The following is a 17,699-nucleotide window of genomic DNA, read 5'->3' as shown; positions in this document are numbered from 1 at the left end:
TTATGCGACCAACCAACAAAAGCAGCAAAGATGAAACCAGGAGCTCACATGTCCAGCCTCACCTGAGTGACCAACATTACAGAACTGCTGAGTCCAACACGTGGGTGAAGGGATTTCTTGGGCCTTCCCTTCCCCTACCCAGCCATATCACCCATAAATCATAGTTACACACCTTGGAAAGGGGTTTGAGATACAAAACCCTCCTGAAAGTACCTAAAACCCCAATAAAAATAAAGCTTACAGGAACTATAAGGTTTCAAATAACCCAAACCTGCTTTCCTCCCCCCAGTTAAAATCTGTGGAAGGGTAATTCTCAACATTTTGATTCTGAGAGATATTTTTAAGGAAAGAGACCTGATGTGCCTTAAAAAGCTGCAAACTATTTCACAGCAGAACCAGCATGATTTTCAGGTCTTAATCAGCTTTATTCCTTGTTGGAAAACCGATGCTGGGTTCAAAGAAATGTAGGGTTTTGGACAGGAAGATCCTAACTCAACCATAAGAGAATCTGTGCCCAGAACCCCAGGCCAACACCTGCAGCACGTGGGCAGGCTGGGATGCTTTCACCTTCCAGTACAGGCACCAGAACAAGCCATCTGTTTAGCTGTTTCCCTGAGATTCTTCCCAAACACTGCATGGAAACCTGGGCAGAAGCTGACAGACTGTCAATTTGCTTGGAAAAGCATATTTATTATATAATCCTAACTTCCAAAGCAGTAGCAGGCACCTCTGCAACTCCTCCAAGACTAAAATTGACTGAACCCTCAGTAAAGACAGAAGTGGAGTGTGACTGTGACATCCCAATTCTAGGAAAACATGTCTGCTTCAAAGGAAAACTGTCTTTCCACTTTGTTTTCCATGTGTGTGCTCCTTCAATTATCTCCCATTATGAAATTTGGAGAGAATTATACCCAGTCCTAATACAAACCTGATGTGCCCCAGGAATTTGTCTAAATCATAAATGCTAAGAGATCCTTCTAGAGAAGCAGCTGACAGGTCACTCATCCCCTCTCATTCCCTTCCAATCTGGTGGGGAAGCCAATGAAATCAGGACAGTGAGGGCGTCGGTTTGGGATAAGCTGTCCCAGCCAGCCAGTGCCCTGCTGATTGTCACACTGGGACCTGGGCTCAAACCTGACACTGCTCTGGGTCAGCCTTGGAGGGAACAGCTCAGCTCATCACTCTCCTTGCTCAGCATGGAATGCAGGCTTGGAGGGGGAAGGACAGGCAATTCCCAAGCTTTATCTCATCTGGGCTAGGAGAGCAGGACTGCAGCTCATCAACTGCTCTGACCCTCAGAAACAGGAGAGGACTGCAGGCATTAACAGCAGGAACCAGTACAATTACAGATCCGAAGGCAGCAGATTTAAACGTGCAACAGTAACATTGGAGACAGAGGAGATAAAGCATCAGAGATCCCAGATGGCCAATTTCAGTAGTTTTAGAGCCTATTTATGTTCTGAATAGTCTTAAGGGAGAGCTTCCCCAAAGCCCTGTTCTTGGACAGCTCTGCACTAAGCAGTCACACCAAGCATGTGCCAGAGGAGCCGGGAGTGCTCAAACTCCCCAGGAGCACTTCCACCCTTCAGCTTCCTGCGACAGCCACTCCCAACAGCTCCAGAACACCTTGGGAACCCCACAAATCACAAATGCTGCTGGTCACAGCTTCCCACACAGAGCAGCCCGCAGCAGAAGTGTGCTCACCAGGCACTCAGGACACGAGCTGGCTCAATTCTCACAGGTTCACTATAGGAAGCTACTTCAGCTGCTCCCCACAAGAAAATGCTGACTTCAGATAAAGGCAACTGAAGTCTCGTGTTATCTCTGTGAGGGCAGTAAGTCACATACAGGTGCACACTTCACTTCTGTGAGTAGATTTCATTCCATGTAGCCATTATGTGCTGTGGCTACTGTGGGAAAATAGTGCCTGTTTTTGGAGAACTTGTAAAATCCCCTCACGCTGCCTTAATTCCTGGGATGCTGGGAAAGCAGCCACGACACACAGAATGTACAGCAGCACTTCCCTGGGCAGCAGAGTGAAACCAGATGTGCACATCCAGAGAAATAACATTTGAGATGACTGAACAGACTGAGTGGGTGGGCAACTGGAGGACCCTCCGAGAGGAACATGGTTAATGCAGAATTGGCAACCATACAAAAGCTTCTGCTGTAGGGCATTTCTGGTTGTTGCTCCATGGTGCAGTGAGAGAAAGTCTTCATCCTCCTGCCAGGAGATATCCTAACTGGATACACCGAGCAGGGAGGACAGCAGGTATGAGGGGTGAGATCACTGTGCTTATGGACTCTCACAAGCACCAGGGAGTGAGGGCTGAAGAATCCCAGTTTATTTGCGTATCTGTGGTTCCAAACCAACACCAATATATCCAACACCCACTACTGCATTCTCTACCGATCCCTTCAAAAGTCTCCTCTGCCTCTGAACTCAGGTTTCCCAGTTAAAAGCAGAACAGTCTCCCGAGTTCACACCCACAGTTTCTCACGCTCTCCTAAAAGCTCACCAGAGCAACAGCAGCGAGGAGCTCACAAATGCTGCACAACCAACAAAATCTGGACATACAAGGGACAAAAAACTAAGCATTTGCCAAAGCATTTGCCACAGCAGGAGAGCCATTTGGCAGCTGAAGTGGTGCACAAATGGACTGAAAGAAAAGAAAGCATTTCGTGAGAAAAGTACAAATAGAAAATAGTCTAAGATGTAGAGGTATAGCCAAGCCTTGACCATGCCAGAATACGTTCACTGGTGCAAAGATGCACAGTGAAAAAAATGCAATTCATCTGGATTAACAGCTGGAACACTAACTATACATTGGAAGTGTTAAGGATAATCTACTAGGAACAGGGGTTTTTTTTCCCATTGGATAATGTACACTATGTTCAGCTCCTTGGCTAACAACTGAATTTTTTTCCTTGTGAATGTTATTGCAGAGTAAGTGGGTTTATCTTAATCCCATAAACCAAGGAGTTTCTGTTCCCTCTGAATACACAATTCTCCTACAGGACAAGGGGGGCAGGGAAAAGCAAAAGGAACATCCACATTTGTTACGTATGTAGGGATTTCTCCTGACGCATTAGGCCACGAAAATCCAACCCTTTGTTCTTCTCATGCTTTCTTCAAAGGGAAAAAGGAAAATCCCTCCTGACTGTGGCAGAGGGAAGGCACAAATAAATGAACTTGTGTCACCAGGGTAGAGAGAGCTTAATAATTCATTCATGATGAAGTTAAGAGGGTTTGATAAGCAAAGACAAAATGACAGATTGGCCATGGCATGAGGTTCTCTGCACCCTCGAGGTCTTTCCTCTCTTGGACACTCTGAAGTCTATTAGGAGGAAAAAGCAGCATCAAGCTCTTGAAGAAGGATTCCCCAGATCCTGGCTTGACTCTGGAATTCACTGCTGGGGCTCCAAACTGCTGAGAGACAGTGAGGGGCAAAGAGTTTTCATAAGTGTCTGCATCAGCCTGAAGAAGAAAGGCTGTGAGATGTTAATTTCCTCGAGGGCTCGGGCTGCTCCCCAGGACTCTGCAGAGAAGTGCCTTTCTGGCTGGACTCAGCAAAGCATAAACAGCGAAGTCCAGAAACCCAAACAACTCTAGACCAAAAGGAAACAGAAGCTTTTCCTAGCAAGTTTCTCAGCAGAACTCAAGACCAAAAGTTCCTGATGTTTTCAGCTGCTTAGGTAAGATCCAGATGTGACAATACAAACTGAGGAGTGTGACCCCTCTCTGCATGGGACTGATGCTCTAAGTACGGAGCTGCCCAAAGGCCACCAGGTACAACCACCCCTGTGCTCTGTCCCTTGCTGCAGCTTTGCTGATCCCCTTCTAAAGCCCCACTTTAAAAGCACAGATCGACCTTGCAGTGCTGAGTGAGATCAGTCTGGGCAGTGGAATATGCTGATGCCTTACAGAGGAAGAGCAGGCTTGGAGAAACTGCATCAAAGCCCACTGAAAAGCAAGGATATAGGAGTGACTCTGGGAGAAAGCTGACAGTGTAATACTGACCATGGAACCAAGCCTGAGGAAAAGGCAGTTGTGTTCTCCAAGTGTCAAAATGCTGTTAGACACCTTAGGCGAACCAGATAAAAAAGGCAACATGAACTGCACTCTCAGACCCAAAGAACAGTCACTCAGGGACTGTCAACAGCATTGGGACTGTCTCACTGCCCAGGGTGCTGGGAATGCCTGATGTGCTGAGGGAGGCACAACACACCACTGAGGAAGGGCATGAGAGACAGGGATGACCCCAAGCGCAGCTGCACCCTGTCCCTGTGCTTCTGTCTCTGGAGGCTGTGCTGGCCAGCCTGAGCTGACATGAGCTGTTCTGCTTCCCCAGGTAACGAGTAAAGAATCCACTCAACTCCCACTGAGGAGTCCTGGAACAGGAGGATGCAGAAGGACCAAGCTGCTCTTCCCTGAAAGGTCTGTCCTGGGCACCAAGCCCCTCTGCAAACACAGCCTCAAAGCACAGGAGCCCAAAGGGATTCCAGGGCAGCATCTTTTCCATCCCTGCAGCTGCCACGATCACAGTAACACACCCTGATGGCTCTGCCTGGTTTTCTCTCAGAAGATCTTCATTTCCACTGATTTCCACCACACTTAAGACTAAAATGTCAAGCTTTTATGTTACAGGTGCAACATCAATACATACAGACCTTAAATGGATTCCTGCTTACACCAAAGCAATGGAGAAGTAACTGCTGTAACTGCCAGACCTGGAGAGGGAATCTTAAAAATACAAGCCAGTAACAACGAAAAGAGCTGAAGGTCCTCTGAGGCACTTTAGAGACACGTGCATCTGACTGTATACCTCACCTGACCACAATAATGCTGCTGAAAATCAAAATTATTGTACCTTTTTAGTTTCATTGGAGACAGTAACTCAGTTTATGCACACCACCATGGAAAGTACAAAGTTCACACAGTCACTGAGTATCCTCAGTTACAAGGGACCAACAAGGATCATCGATCCAGCTCCTGGCCCTGCACAGACACCCCAGCACCCCCACCCTGTGCACCCCTGGGAGCTCTGGCAGCCTCGGGGCCGTGCCCATTCCCTGGGGAGCCTGGGCAGTGCCCGGCACCCTCTGGGGAAGAACCTTTCCCTGCTCTCCAGCCTGAGCCTGCCCTGGCCCAGCTCCAGCCGCTCCCTGGGTGCTGTCCCTGGCCCAGGAGCAGAGCTCGGAGCTGTCCCTGCGCTGCCCTGGGCAGGAGCTGCAGCCCCGGGGAGCTCTGCCCTCAGCTCCTCTGCTGCAGCTGGACCAGCCCAGTGCCCTCAGCCGCTCCTCGGGTGGCCCCTCCAGACCCTTCCCCAGCCCCGGCTCCCTCCTTTGGACGCTCTGGAGCAGCTTTGGATCTCTCTGATGTTGTGGCAACCAAAGTGCCCCAGCACTGGAGGTGAGGCTGCCCCAGCCCAGAGCAGAGTGGGACAATCCCTCCCTGGCCCAGCCTGATGTCCCCAGGACAGGGATGTCCCTCCTGGCTCCAGGGCACTGCTGACTCAGATCCAACTGGCCATGGACCAGGACCCCCAGGTCCCTTTCCAGGGGCTGCTCTCCAGCCCATTTGTGTTAAAAAGCAGGAGTAATGTGGGCAAAGGCAACCAAAGGAGCCAAGCCAGGGCCCCACCCCGTGGTTGGGGCAGCTGAAAGGGGAGTTCTGCCCTCCTCAGAGGAGAGAGCTGAAATCTGTGCCATGCACCACAAGAACTTGGTCCCTCCTGCTCCAAAGCCTCCCCTTTCCTTGGCCAGCTTCATTTTTAAGAAATGCTTTTTGGAAAGTGCCTGTGGAATAGAGATTTCAAAGGCTGGCTGAAAAAATTTCTAGGCATATAATGCTGACCAATTCTCCCCACACATGCACATAGAATTTCTCCAGCATCATAATTAGAGCAGTACTAAACAAACCCATTTCCCTCAGAAATTATACCCTGCAACTTTCATAAACAATCATCTCCCAATGCAGGCAGGGACTTAGGGCAAGAACTGACTTTTTCCCCTTTTCAAACTGTCCCAAGGCTTTAAAATTTCAGTTCCAGTCCTAAAACCTGAACTTTTTCAGAAATCAGAAGAACACAGAGTGTTTATCTGATGGCCAGGCACCACATTTTCCTCAAGTCTTCAGAAAAACCACATTTTAATTCTGATCTTAATTAGGTGGACCCAAGTCTCCATGGAAACAAGCTGAGGGCACTCACCATGTGCCTCAAGATAAGGGGAACATTTAGGAAATAAAGTCTTCTCAACTCATCACCAGAAATAGATACCTGTGCTAATCCTGAGGGGACAACACAATAGTTGGCTGAGCTTCACAAATAATATGGAAAAATTCCAGGGACTTGGGGTTCTGGAATCAGCAGGATTAAACTTCCCAGCCTGGCACTGTGCCTGCGGAACAGCCGACCCCACACAGGACACCCCGCTCCAGCCGGGCTCTCCACAAACAAGCTCTCAAACCAAGTCCAGTTTTCTAGGATAACCCCCCCAAATCCAAATAGGTTTTCCCTTTAAAAAAGCTCCTAAAGAACCCTGGCAGTTCAACATGTGACTTGGAGACATTTGGAGGAACTGGACCACCTCTTGTGAAACTAAATCTAATTAAATATTTGGCTTCACAGTGGAGGTGGAGAGTAACCATCTCTTTCCAAGAATTTGGTTTCAGATCTCTGAATGTCCTCTTATTTTCAAATCCAATGACTTCAGAAGTGACACTATGTTCCTAAAATGTGTTTGGCATGAAATAAACACACACTGGCACCACAACATTTCTGGAGAGGCAAGGGAAGCTCCCTCTGCCAAATCCCTGCCTGTGTTACCTTCAGCTACCACCACTCTGTGGTTGCATGAACTTTTGACCCACAAGTAGAGCCCAAGGGAAAGAATTCAAATTTGCTGTTTATCATTCCTCATTTTTCCTTCCAATTGTTAATTCAGGTTTGGGATTATTTTTCAAATTCTGACAGTCAGAGAGCACATTCCACTTTGAGCTTATCTCTGCCCACAACCCAATTTAGCACCAGCTGCAGTAAATTCCTAACTCTCACCCTTGGAAACAATCTAGCAGAATTTGGTTAATCTTTGTGGTAAAATACCAACTGACAAGATTTTTGTGCTACATCAGATATATTTTACTGTATTAAAAAAATCAAATCCTTTGGATTTGTTTTTAACAACAGGTATATAATTCTATAAATGCTAATATGGCTCCCTGAACTCTGACCCTCTGACAGAAACAGAAAGATCTTATTAAAGATCCAGGCAAATATTTGAAGAAAAAATATTTTGGTATTCAGAGACAAAATATTCTTCATCACAGCTAAGATGAAAGTCTTATTTAAGAGCTTCTGCACATTGCTGTGAAACATGGGAGAATGGGGAAAGTACAAAACTGTGGAGAGCAACTTCAGGCTTCAAAACAGGAAAAGGAGGAGAAAGTTAATCTTAAAGCTAAGTTTGGTTGTTATTGGTACTCACTCTCTACATTTTGAACAGTGTTAAAAGCTTCTTTTGACAGCCCTTTAGGGAACCAATTTGTGAAAAGTACTTTAAAGGGTGATTTATTTGAAAAATTCTAATAGACTTTTGGAAGTGGAAGAATTATTGGGCCCTTGACTATTAGCACAAACACCAACCCCTCTGCAAACAGCAATATTTCAGAGAACTTGGAGGGAATATGTAAGCAGGGAAAAACCTGCTGTGGCACAATCCCTCTGTCCTGCTCTCCTGCCTTCCTTCCAGCCCAGCAGTTCCGAGGAACCGGGAGCAGGAAATGCGCTGCCCACGCCAACGGAGCACTGGTGACTCTGGAACTAACAACTGCTTTTCAAACACACACTTCTCCCCTCTGGAAGGCTGGAAAAAGATGCATTTCTTTCCTGGATTTGGGCAAAGAGAAGCTCCCCTTCCTCCTGCTCCAGGGACGTGCAGAGGCAGGAGCCCAGAGCCAACAGGTGCTGGCTGATTCCAGGTTTCCTGCCCTTCCCAAGTGCGCACCGGCCGTGGATGGTGGGAAGGTCATTGCCACCACCCTCAATTCTACCCCAAGGGACTGACAGCTACTGAAGACTCAAGCTGCTGTTCATGGGACTGTAGCCAAGCATGGAAGGGAAGGTAGAGAAGTACAGAGGATTTTCCCTCACAGCCCTGATTCTGCTTCCCTGCTCCACCTGAGCCACCCCGGAGCTCCCGGCACGGCCAGGAATATTTAACAGCCTTAAGGACACAAGCATGAGATCGAAAGCACAGGAAGCACAGGCAGCAGCAGCTGGATTGCCAGGCAGCCTGGAATGGGCAGAGACCACGGCAACAGCTCCCTGTTCACCGTGTGCTCATTCCCAGGCTCATACCTCAGGGTGGTTTTTAATGCCTGAGGTTGGGCTCCAGCTCCACCCCACAGCCCGGGACAAGCCCTGACTGCACATCCTACAGCCCCACAAGCAGCCACCTGAGCCTCACTGAATGGAAAATAAACAGCCATGAGCTAAAACTCAGAGAAACTAAAGGTTCAAAGGAGGCTTGGAAGTCTGGGTCTCTTGACTTGCAAGCACCAATGTGTTTTGTATCCATTTTGAATGGATGAGCTCTTGCTATCAGGCTGCACAGTGCAAATTTGTCTCTTAATTTGAGGTTTAAAAAATTTATTGTTAATGTAATGAAATTTAGGATTTCGTTTTAAGAAACATGCTCATTACTACATTTTTAATGACCTACTCTTTTCCCACTCTCAGCTATTCAAAGACTAACAATTTCTTTATATTTATTATTGATATTGGGGATGAGAGAAGCACAAGGGGTTTGGTTTTTTCCTACTTGTTTCATCCTAGCAAGAAGTATTCAATTCAGAAGCTCTGTTTCTGTGCACTGGAAAGCAAATCTACAGCAAGTAAAGAATCAAAGCATTAAAGAGCAGATTGGGATAATTCAAAAGGCCTTAGAAAGCCCTCAGAACACCTTCAAGGAGTCCTTCCATCTCTAGTTACAACAATGTCTACACAAATGTTCCACTTACGCAAATGAGATCCAGAAGAATAACACTGAAAGTCTGAGTTACAGTAACACCAAACTGTTCTAGTGTTCTTTGCAAAGGTTTTCATGCTGCTTTTTGCCCGTTTTCTTTACAGAACTAGGCCAGAATTGTGCAGAAACCAGGAAAATATCACCCTAAAAGCTCTTAGTCCTACAGGCTTCTTATCACCGCAGCATCACTCTCCTTCCCTACAGGGAAAATACATCTTCCCTCAAACAACAAAGCAGATCATTCAGCTCACAGGTGAATATCAAGTTTGGTCATATTTTGCCTAGGGTGCATTTCATGCTCAGTTCTTTATCTTTAAATGCCTATAAACAATGTAGCAAGCTTTATTAAAAGGTATTTGGAAAGTACATTATGGCTGCCAGCAGAACCATTTTACAGCTGGGTTCAGAGTTCGGGATAATTTTGTTTCCTGAGTGCCATGCACCACAAATTGCCATTAGCCATTCTGTAGTGATTCCATTAGCTCACATCTGCCTTCAACATCAGAACACACTTCCCCACTAATGAATTTCAGACCAATAATTTCCCATCCTGAAATAAATCCATGACAGTCTGTGGTGTAACTTCAGAGCTTTGTGGTGGGTACAGCAAACACATCAAGACACATTTTCTCCTGCTGGCAGAACACTGGGATGATCCTGATTTGTCAGAAATATTTCAAAACCACCAAGCAAGCTCAGCTCTGTAAACCTCAAAACAAGATAAGCAAAATTTTACATCTGAAGCTTCTTTACCACTGATGCCCCTGTGGGTTCATCATCATAGGACTGATTATTGTTCCCATCAAACCACTGGAGAGAGGAAAAACCCCATATGGGGACCAAACTGTATTTGCAGCAGTCAGTCACTGCTTTAGAAGTAGTAAGTCACATTTTAACTAATTGGTGTTTAAGGGATCAACCTCAGATCACCTTCCAAGTGACTGTGGCCAATATATTGAACATTCAGCAGTACATGGAATTATCTTGGACTACTGTGTCCTAAACCTGCTATTTTATTAAAATCCAGAGTCTCAGAAGAGTTCCAAAACTCTTCAAATGCAAAAAGGATGGTGTTAACACTTAAACTACTGCACCTCCTGTGGCAGGGAGTTGCTGAGCGTGTTTTTTACATCATCCCAAGAGCAGCAGTGACACAGATTCACTGCTCCAACAATCACCACTTTGTGGAACTCCAAAATCAGCACCATTATCTGTCCTGCAGATAGGACAGACCAGAACACCTACCTCTATATCCTGGATTATCTTTGGGTATAAGGACCTGTAAAATGAATTGGGGGGCCCATCTGTTGGTCTGTTTTTAAACAGGTACTGATCCCTAGAAAGAAGAAAAAACAAAGTTTTCAGAGTACCACAAAGAATCCAAACTTCACAGGAATGAAAAGCCTGCCCAGAACAAACCCTGAGCACATATTCTCAGAAACACTTGGAAGAATTTTTAGTATCACTATTACAACCCTTGTGACTTTGCGATTTGACAAATATTTAAGCTGTCCAAGGTTAAAAAGATAACAGTGTTTTCCAGTTCTGATTCCCTGCTCCACAACATCTCCAGGCAGCAGGGTGCCATCCCCTTGCTCTGTACATGCCTTTGCTCAGGCACACCACTAGAGAGCACAGGGAAACAGGTTTCTGAAGCAGAACAGCCCTCCAGAATCTTGGGAAGGACAGGAAAACTCCATTGCCACAAAAAGCAACGGTTTCTCTTTGAGAGCCTTCTGCAGCCCAAGCTGCTACTTTACATTTTAAGGGGGGGAAAAAAAGAAAAAAAAAGCTGAATTGGAAATATTTCACTTGAGAAAAAGCCCTGCAGATGTTTTTTGAGACTTGATGGAATTGTTAGTTCTCCCTGCAAACCTGAAATTCCAAATTTGCACACACTCAAGCAAGAAAAAATGGTGACAGACATGGGAGCACAAAAGGACAGGGACAAAGCCAGAGCAGAAAGGGGAGCTGACAGCTCTGGCCTCCAGCCCCAGCAGAGACCAGGAGCTCAGCAATACCCACTCACTATAAACTTGCTTTGGGCAGAGCTCATTCTGAGGGAATTTGTAAGGAGAACAGTGCACAAGGTGAGTTCAGGTACTTACCAACCCCTCCTCTCTGAGAGCCCCTTCCAGAGCGGGTCTGTGCGTACCATTCTCTCAATGAGCTTTTTCCATAGCATTCCCTCCGAGATGACTCTCTGCCATTCCTTGCACACCAGCTCTGCTGCACACAGGGATCTGGCATCGAGATACGAAAGGATGTTTTCTGCTATGTGATCTAAGCCTTGCTCTACAAAGAAATGAAGGCAACCAGTCAGTCGGGGCACAGAGAACAACCAAACCAGCCTTGCGAGACATTGACAATCCAGAGTTTCAAGGCACTGCAGGAACATGAGAACACTGTCATTGGTAAAGGCACTGGTTACAGGTGAGTGCATACAGATACACCAAAGTATCTCCAAGGTTTTGGGCCTTTCCTGCTCTGCTCTGGCTGTTGGACCTTCCTTCTTCCTTGGAAGGAGAATCAGCACAACAGAGCAGCAAAAGCAGTGTGGGTAGGCCCAGGGAGGGGATTGTCCCCTGCACTCTGCTCTCCTGAGATCCCACCTGGAGCAGGGATCACAGCTCTGGTGCCTCCAACATAAGGACATGGAACTGTTGGAGCAAGTCCAGAGGAGGCCATGGAGTTGCTACAGGGACTGGAGCAGATCCCCTATGGAGCCAGGCTGGGAGAGCTGGGAATGTTCAATCTGGAGAGGGGAAGGTTGTGTGGAGACCTCAGAGCCCCTTCCAGTGTCTGAAAGGGCTACAAGAAAGTTCCTCTGCATCAGGAACTTCGAGTGCCAGGAAAAGGGGGAATGGCTTCACTGCCAGAGGGCACAGTTAGACGGAATATTGGAGAGAAATTGTTCCCTGGGAGGGTGGGCAGGCCCTGGCACAGGGTGCCCAGAGAAGCTGTGGCTGCCCCTGGATCCCTGGCAGTGCCCAAGGCCAGGCTGAACGGGGCTTGGAGCACCCTGGGATGGTGGAAGGTGTCCCTGCCCATGGCAGGGGGGAGAAACAAGATGGGCTTTAAGGTCCCTTCCAACCCAAACCAGTCTGTGTGGTTCTATAAAACCAAAATTCAACAGAATGTACAAGCAGGAGAAAGTATGTTGCTACTTGTGGGCACAGAATCCTTTTCCTCCTGAGCACACAATCCCAAAAGATGGTTGTCTTCAGGCACTGCTTTACTAAGCAGCAGCAATAAAAGGTTAAAATACTGATTCTTTGACTCTTCCCTCATATGTAACAATAGAGAATTCAACTTAGCACAGACAGGACTCCACAGAAGTACAGACAGAGCAGGGAAAGTGTGAGCAGAGATTCTGCAGACACTTTCCTGCAAGGACATCTTTCCTATTTAATCCATCCTTCCTTTAATCCTTTAATCTGCACCTCCAGACCAGGTGCTCAGAGCCCATTATCAGGGGACTGAGGACACACAGACATCCCCTATGAAGACCCCAGAAGCAGCTTGACAACCCCCATGATCCTTTTAGATCACAGTAAGGTTGGATTTATGTCTGAAATGCACTCACCACCCCTGAAACATGTCAGGACTGGGGTGTGGCCCACTGATCCAGGACTCTGTGCTGCAATATCTGATTTCCTAACTCAGTCAATACTTCTCCAAAGCACTGGGTACTCATTCAGGAGCTTTCAGGATGAGTAAGCACCACAACAAACGTGCTGAGCTGCCAGCACAGACCTCTCAGGACACAAAGCAGGTGGGACACTGCACAAGGTTTGCCCCTTGCCCAGACCTCGTCTCCTGCTCAGGGGGCCTGACTTAAAAATGGGATTGCTGTTGAGTAAAGGTTCATACACAGAAACCACTTAGATAATGAACTTGAACTGAATTTAAAATAGCAACCAAACTTTTCTTATTCACATTCCAACCACTGCATCATCGGTCCCATGAAAAGTCACTGCTAAGTCTGTTCCTGATTTCAAAGGACCTGCAATTTGGCTTTCCACAAAACTCTCCTGAATCTGAGATGCTGAACAACTTCATTTTCATGAGTAACATACACCCCTTGGCCAAGCATGAAAAAAATCTTTCAAACCAGGAGATGACGACCTTTTAAATTTTCCACTTTATCTCATGACAGCCCACTTTAGGCTTCAAATAGTCCTGACAAATCAAAGGGATACTGTTATTTTTTTAAAGCATTAAGAAACTCTTCATACAGTCCTCCATTGCACACTGAATTTCACATGGCCTTCATAAAACTGAACAGCAGCAGAAAGCAGAAACCAATACATGTAAGTCTTACTCATTTCACTGCACTCAGCTCCCACACCCCAGAGCAGCTCCCACTCGTGTGCTGTCACTGTGGGGCTGTGCCCACCGTGCCCTCCTGGCACACACAGCCTGCCCACTGTGATCCAGGATCTCACTGAGCCTTAAGCATCAACTGGGAATTATTAGGCAAAAGCCCTTTCTTTATCAAGATGCCCAACTGTCACAATGCTGTATAACACTGACCACAGTTAAAACCAGATTTTTAATGAGTCACAAACTCTTTTCTGATGTTACAATCTGCCAATCTCATCTTCTGTGAACACACAGAGCGCCTCCAAAGTCCCACACTGAGAACACACAAATGTTTTGTTCTGCCATCGAATCTGTTCTTAAGAGTTCCACTGCTAGCAAAGTGCACAGATTTAAATTGCTATATTCAAAAGAGATGTCAAGTCAAATATTTACCCTAATTAACATAGCAAGAACAGGTCCAAAGCACAGATACAAAGGACAGGCCCACTAGATTTATGTCAGACAACATGCAGGACTAAGTTTAAGACACATTAAGGCCTGAAATAGCTGCATATCCCTATTTTACATTAAAAGACAGTGATTTGTTTTAGAAAGTTTCTGAACTAGGTACTAAAATCTATTCATTTTCTGAAGCAAAATGAATTTGACATCTCCTGGTAGACTTTTCAAAGGAAAACATGACACCCATCTCTCTGGGTTCTCTTTGCAGTTTTACAGAAAATGGTGGAAAAGAGCTGGTGTTGATTAGAGGGACCAGCTGAAGGTTTGGTTGAATTTCAATAATAAATTTGAACAGTTAAAATTCACAGGAATTTCAAAGGTCCATGTATAAATATCACTTTGTATGAAAATAAGACCCAAATGTGAGATGTCAGCTCTCTAAATGTGATCAACATTAGATACAAAACAGTCACTTAGATCAGGAAACACACCACAGCTACCACTCTGTCACTGGAAACAAGGGAAGTCAGAGTCCATCAACTCTTCTTCCATTTTTCCTACATTCTCACAGGTGTAAAATTGGTCAGGACAGCAGCGAGCAAGAACTACTTCTGTTTAAAACAAAAGAATTTGATTTCTTTAAGACAAGTGAACCCATCTTTTAAAAAGGCATCATGGAACATCCTGAGCTGGAAGGGACCCACCGGGATCATCAATTCCAGCTCCTGGCCCTGCAGAGGATGACCCCAAAAATCCCTCCAAGTGCCTGAGAGTGGTACTCCACTGCTACCCTTTAATGTGACTGCAGCCCAACACGGGATTGAATTCAGTCAGCTCAGATTAAGTTCCTGGATAAATTTAGACAGATGTTCTTTGCACGCCACAGCACCTTCAAGGAAGGCTGAATATGGGAACAATTCCCAGTATTTACATTGGAAAAAAGCACCAGAAGTTGTAAAGATGTATTTCGATATATACAAACGTGGTGTAAACGCCTGTCATCTTATAAAGCTCCCAAAATTTTCTTAGGCAGAAATACATAACATGAAAGATCTGTACAATTCTGTATCAGCCCTGAGGTATAAAAGCAAACAAAATAGAATTATACTTGAAGATCAGACTTGCACATGAAGGGTCTGGAGAGTCAGTCCTAGGAGGAGCAGCTGAGGGAGCTGGGAAAGGGGCTGAGCCTGGAGCAAAGGAGGCTCAGGGGGGACCTTGTGGCTCTGCACAAGTCCCTGACAGGAGGGGGCAGCCGGGGGGGTCGGGCTCTGCTCCCAGGGAACAGGGACAGGAGGAGAGGGAACGGCCTCAGGCTGGGCCAGGGGAGGCTCAGGGTGGACAGCAGCAGGAATTTCCCCATGGAAAGGGTGCTCAGGCCTTGGCAGGGGCTGCCCAGGGAGGTTTGGAGTGCCCATCCCTGGAGGTGCCCAAGGAAGGGCTGGAGGTGGCACTCGGTGCTCTGGGCTGGGGACAAGGTGGGGACCAGGCACAACAGCTTGGCCTCGATGGGCTGGGAGGGATTTTCCAACCCTAATGACAACCCTAATGTGATCCCCATGACTTGATTTTCAGTAAATCCCAGGTACTCCCCAGAGAAATCAGCATTCAGTATTTTGAGATCAAGCTGGAAGGAACAGCCACAGTCCCTGCAGGAGACAGCTCTGCCCAGGAAACGAGGAGCACATTTTCCTGTGTGGCCAGACAAGCTCAGTGTTCTCTAAAGCCACTCCTGTGAACCAGAGATGTGCGAGAAAGGACACTCCTCCCTTTCAGAGCCCTCTTGCACATTTTATAAGCTTCTTTTTTAAGAAAACAGAGCATATATAAATTCCCTATCACTTCCTCTGCCCTGCTCTATGTTCCTCATTCCCCTCCATGGACTTTGCCCTTTTTAACCATGTTTGAAAGAGGAGCCAAAATCCCCCCCAGCACCTCCAAAAGTTGAATTCTCCAGGTTTTGTGAAACTGCAGCAGCACAGAGACCAGGACCCCCTGACATGGAAGCAGATCCTGTCCCACACACCAGGAAGGCCCCCACCCAAACACACCACGGCTACAAGAGCATCAGTACCACCAACCTTTACAGAGACTTTACTTCAGTATTCCCTGTGCACGAAAAACTATCAGTTTCCAACTCCTTTTAGGATTTGCATCGCCTCCTCTTCCACCCTCAGTGCTCAGCGTTGTCCTGGCATTCCTGGGACAACACCCCAGGCTGCTCACACACTGCAGGGTGAAGCTGTGCCCCTGTGCTGCCAGTGGCACGCAGAACACACTGACCCCTTATCCCAAGCTTATTTCCCACCCTGCAAACAATGCCCACACACGTCCCTTTCCAAGAATCCAATGAATCAACTGTTCCCAGCAGCAAAAATCCAGAGATACAATTTCTTCCAAAAATTAATGGAAAAATAAATACAACTTAGCAGCAGATTACAACCTAGAGATTCCATATATCCACTTGTGAAAAAATGCATAGAGCAAGTGTAAAAACAGATTTCATATCTGAACACACCAACACAGGGTGACACTTCTGGGTGTCAGAAGTTGTTTTGAGTAACTGAAAGGAAGAATCAGGGCTGGACAACACAATAAAAATCCCCAAGTGTTTTTGCTCTTAGGTCAGCAACAAGAGTAGACAAACTAGATGCACTCACCTAAGCAGAAACTCAGAACAACATTAAAATGTAAGACTTCCTAAACTACAATACCTCTGGCAGTATTTTCTGTACCTATGGGGTTTGTATGAAAAAAGAGTTTAGACCAAAGCTTGCAGATACACAACTTCTGTGACAACTCAGTTCCAATTCCAGCAGAAATTCTTTGGGATACACCAGTCCAACTATTTTAACGTGGAACAACACTGGCATCCAGTGGCCAATTCAATTAATCACAGAAGGGATTCAGCCACCCTGCTGCCCCTCTCTGCACCAGAAGCAGCACTGTATCTGTAAGGGACAATGGAAATCTGGAGGATGCTCCCAGAGCCCAGAGCAAACCCTTGCTCCGTGCCCTTCATTTACCTGGCAGCGCAGTGATGAAGTCCCGCTGTAACATGGGCTTCAGGTAAGAGTTAATATGTCCATGCTGATAGTGACACATTCGGGAAATGAGGTGTTCCACAAATTCCACTTGATCTGATTCAGACCACTGGTCAAAATATTTTATACACAAGTCTTTTTCCTTTTCGTAGTTTCCTTCCGATGGTCTTTTTCTTGAGACAATCACAGATGAAGTTCCATTACTTATCTGGGGTTGGAAAAGGAACATTATTGATATGTTAGTATATGTTTAAATATTGGTAATTATATATAAACTACAGGAACAGTTTAATAAAAACTCTCTCAAGGAAGAAAGTGTAAGAAGATGCAAAGAAATAATCAAGGTAAATTTTAAAACACGTTCTTCAAGATACGAGCTACATCAGATAAATTTCAAAGACTTTTCAAAGTCTTTCATAGACCGCTCCTAAATTACTTTTTACTCTGCAAGTCTTGAATTCTTCCCTTACACCTCTTACCATTTAAACTGCAAGGAACTTAACTGTTTTTACAACTGCCTTTCCCAGCTCAAAACAGTGGTTTCTGGGCACACTGAAGTTTGTCTCCACAAATGTTTTGCTCAGGTTCTGGCAGTTAAAATAAGAGATAACGTTGGATATAAATATGCTAATTAACACAAGAATTCGAGACTCTTATGTCAGTGTTGCACTGGTTGTCCATAAATGAAAACTGAGAATCAAGGGCTTGGTTTGTTTTTGGGGAACAGCTCCTGTCAATGTTTGGGACATCCACATAAACCCCTCATTAAAATCCTGGGAGCTTCAGCTCCACATCAGGATGCCCCAAGAACGCCCCGGCAGGAGTCACTGCTAATTAGTGAGAACAGCCTCAGAGTGA

At 46.1% G+C, this 17,699-nt stretch overlaps 1 protein-coding gene across 6 annotated transcripts in view; it reads right to left on the bottom strand.

Annotated features, from left to right (window-relative positions):
* FBXW11 (F-box and WD repeat domain containing 11) overlaps positions 1-17,699 on the bottom strand; it is a 66,917-nt gene that overhangs the window by 11,600 nt on the left and 37,618 nt on the right. For all 6 annotated transcript variants that reach the window (XM_069028548.1, XM_069028553.1, XM_069028549.1 and 3 more), the window contains 3 exons: positions 16,824-17,049; positions 11,139-11,325; positions 10,276-10,366 (listed from right to left, as the gene is read on the bottom strand). In XM_069028548.1, coding sequence (XP_068884649.1) covers positions 10,276-10,366; positions 11,139-11,325; positions 16,824-17,049 — 504 coding nt within the window. The remainder of the gene's footprint in view (positions 1-10,275; positions 10,367-11,138; positions 11,326-16,823; positions 17,050-17,699) is intronic.

The sequence above is a fragment of the Aphelocoma coerulescens genome, chromosome 13, assembly GCF_041296385.1.
Source record: "Aphelocoma coerulescens isolate FSJ_1873_10779 chromosome 13, UR_Acoe_1.0, whole genome shotgun sequence".
Lineage (NCBI taxonomy): Eukaryota > Metazoa > Chordata > Aves > Passeriformes > Corvidae > Aphelocoma > Aphelocoma coerulescens.
The sequence above is the reverse complement of the archived record's forward strand: the minus strand, read 5'-3'. Positions and strand labels throughout refer to the sequence as shown.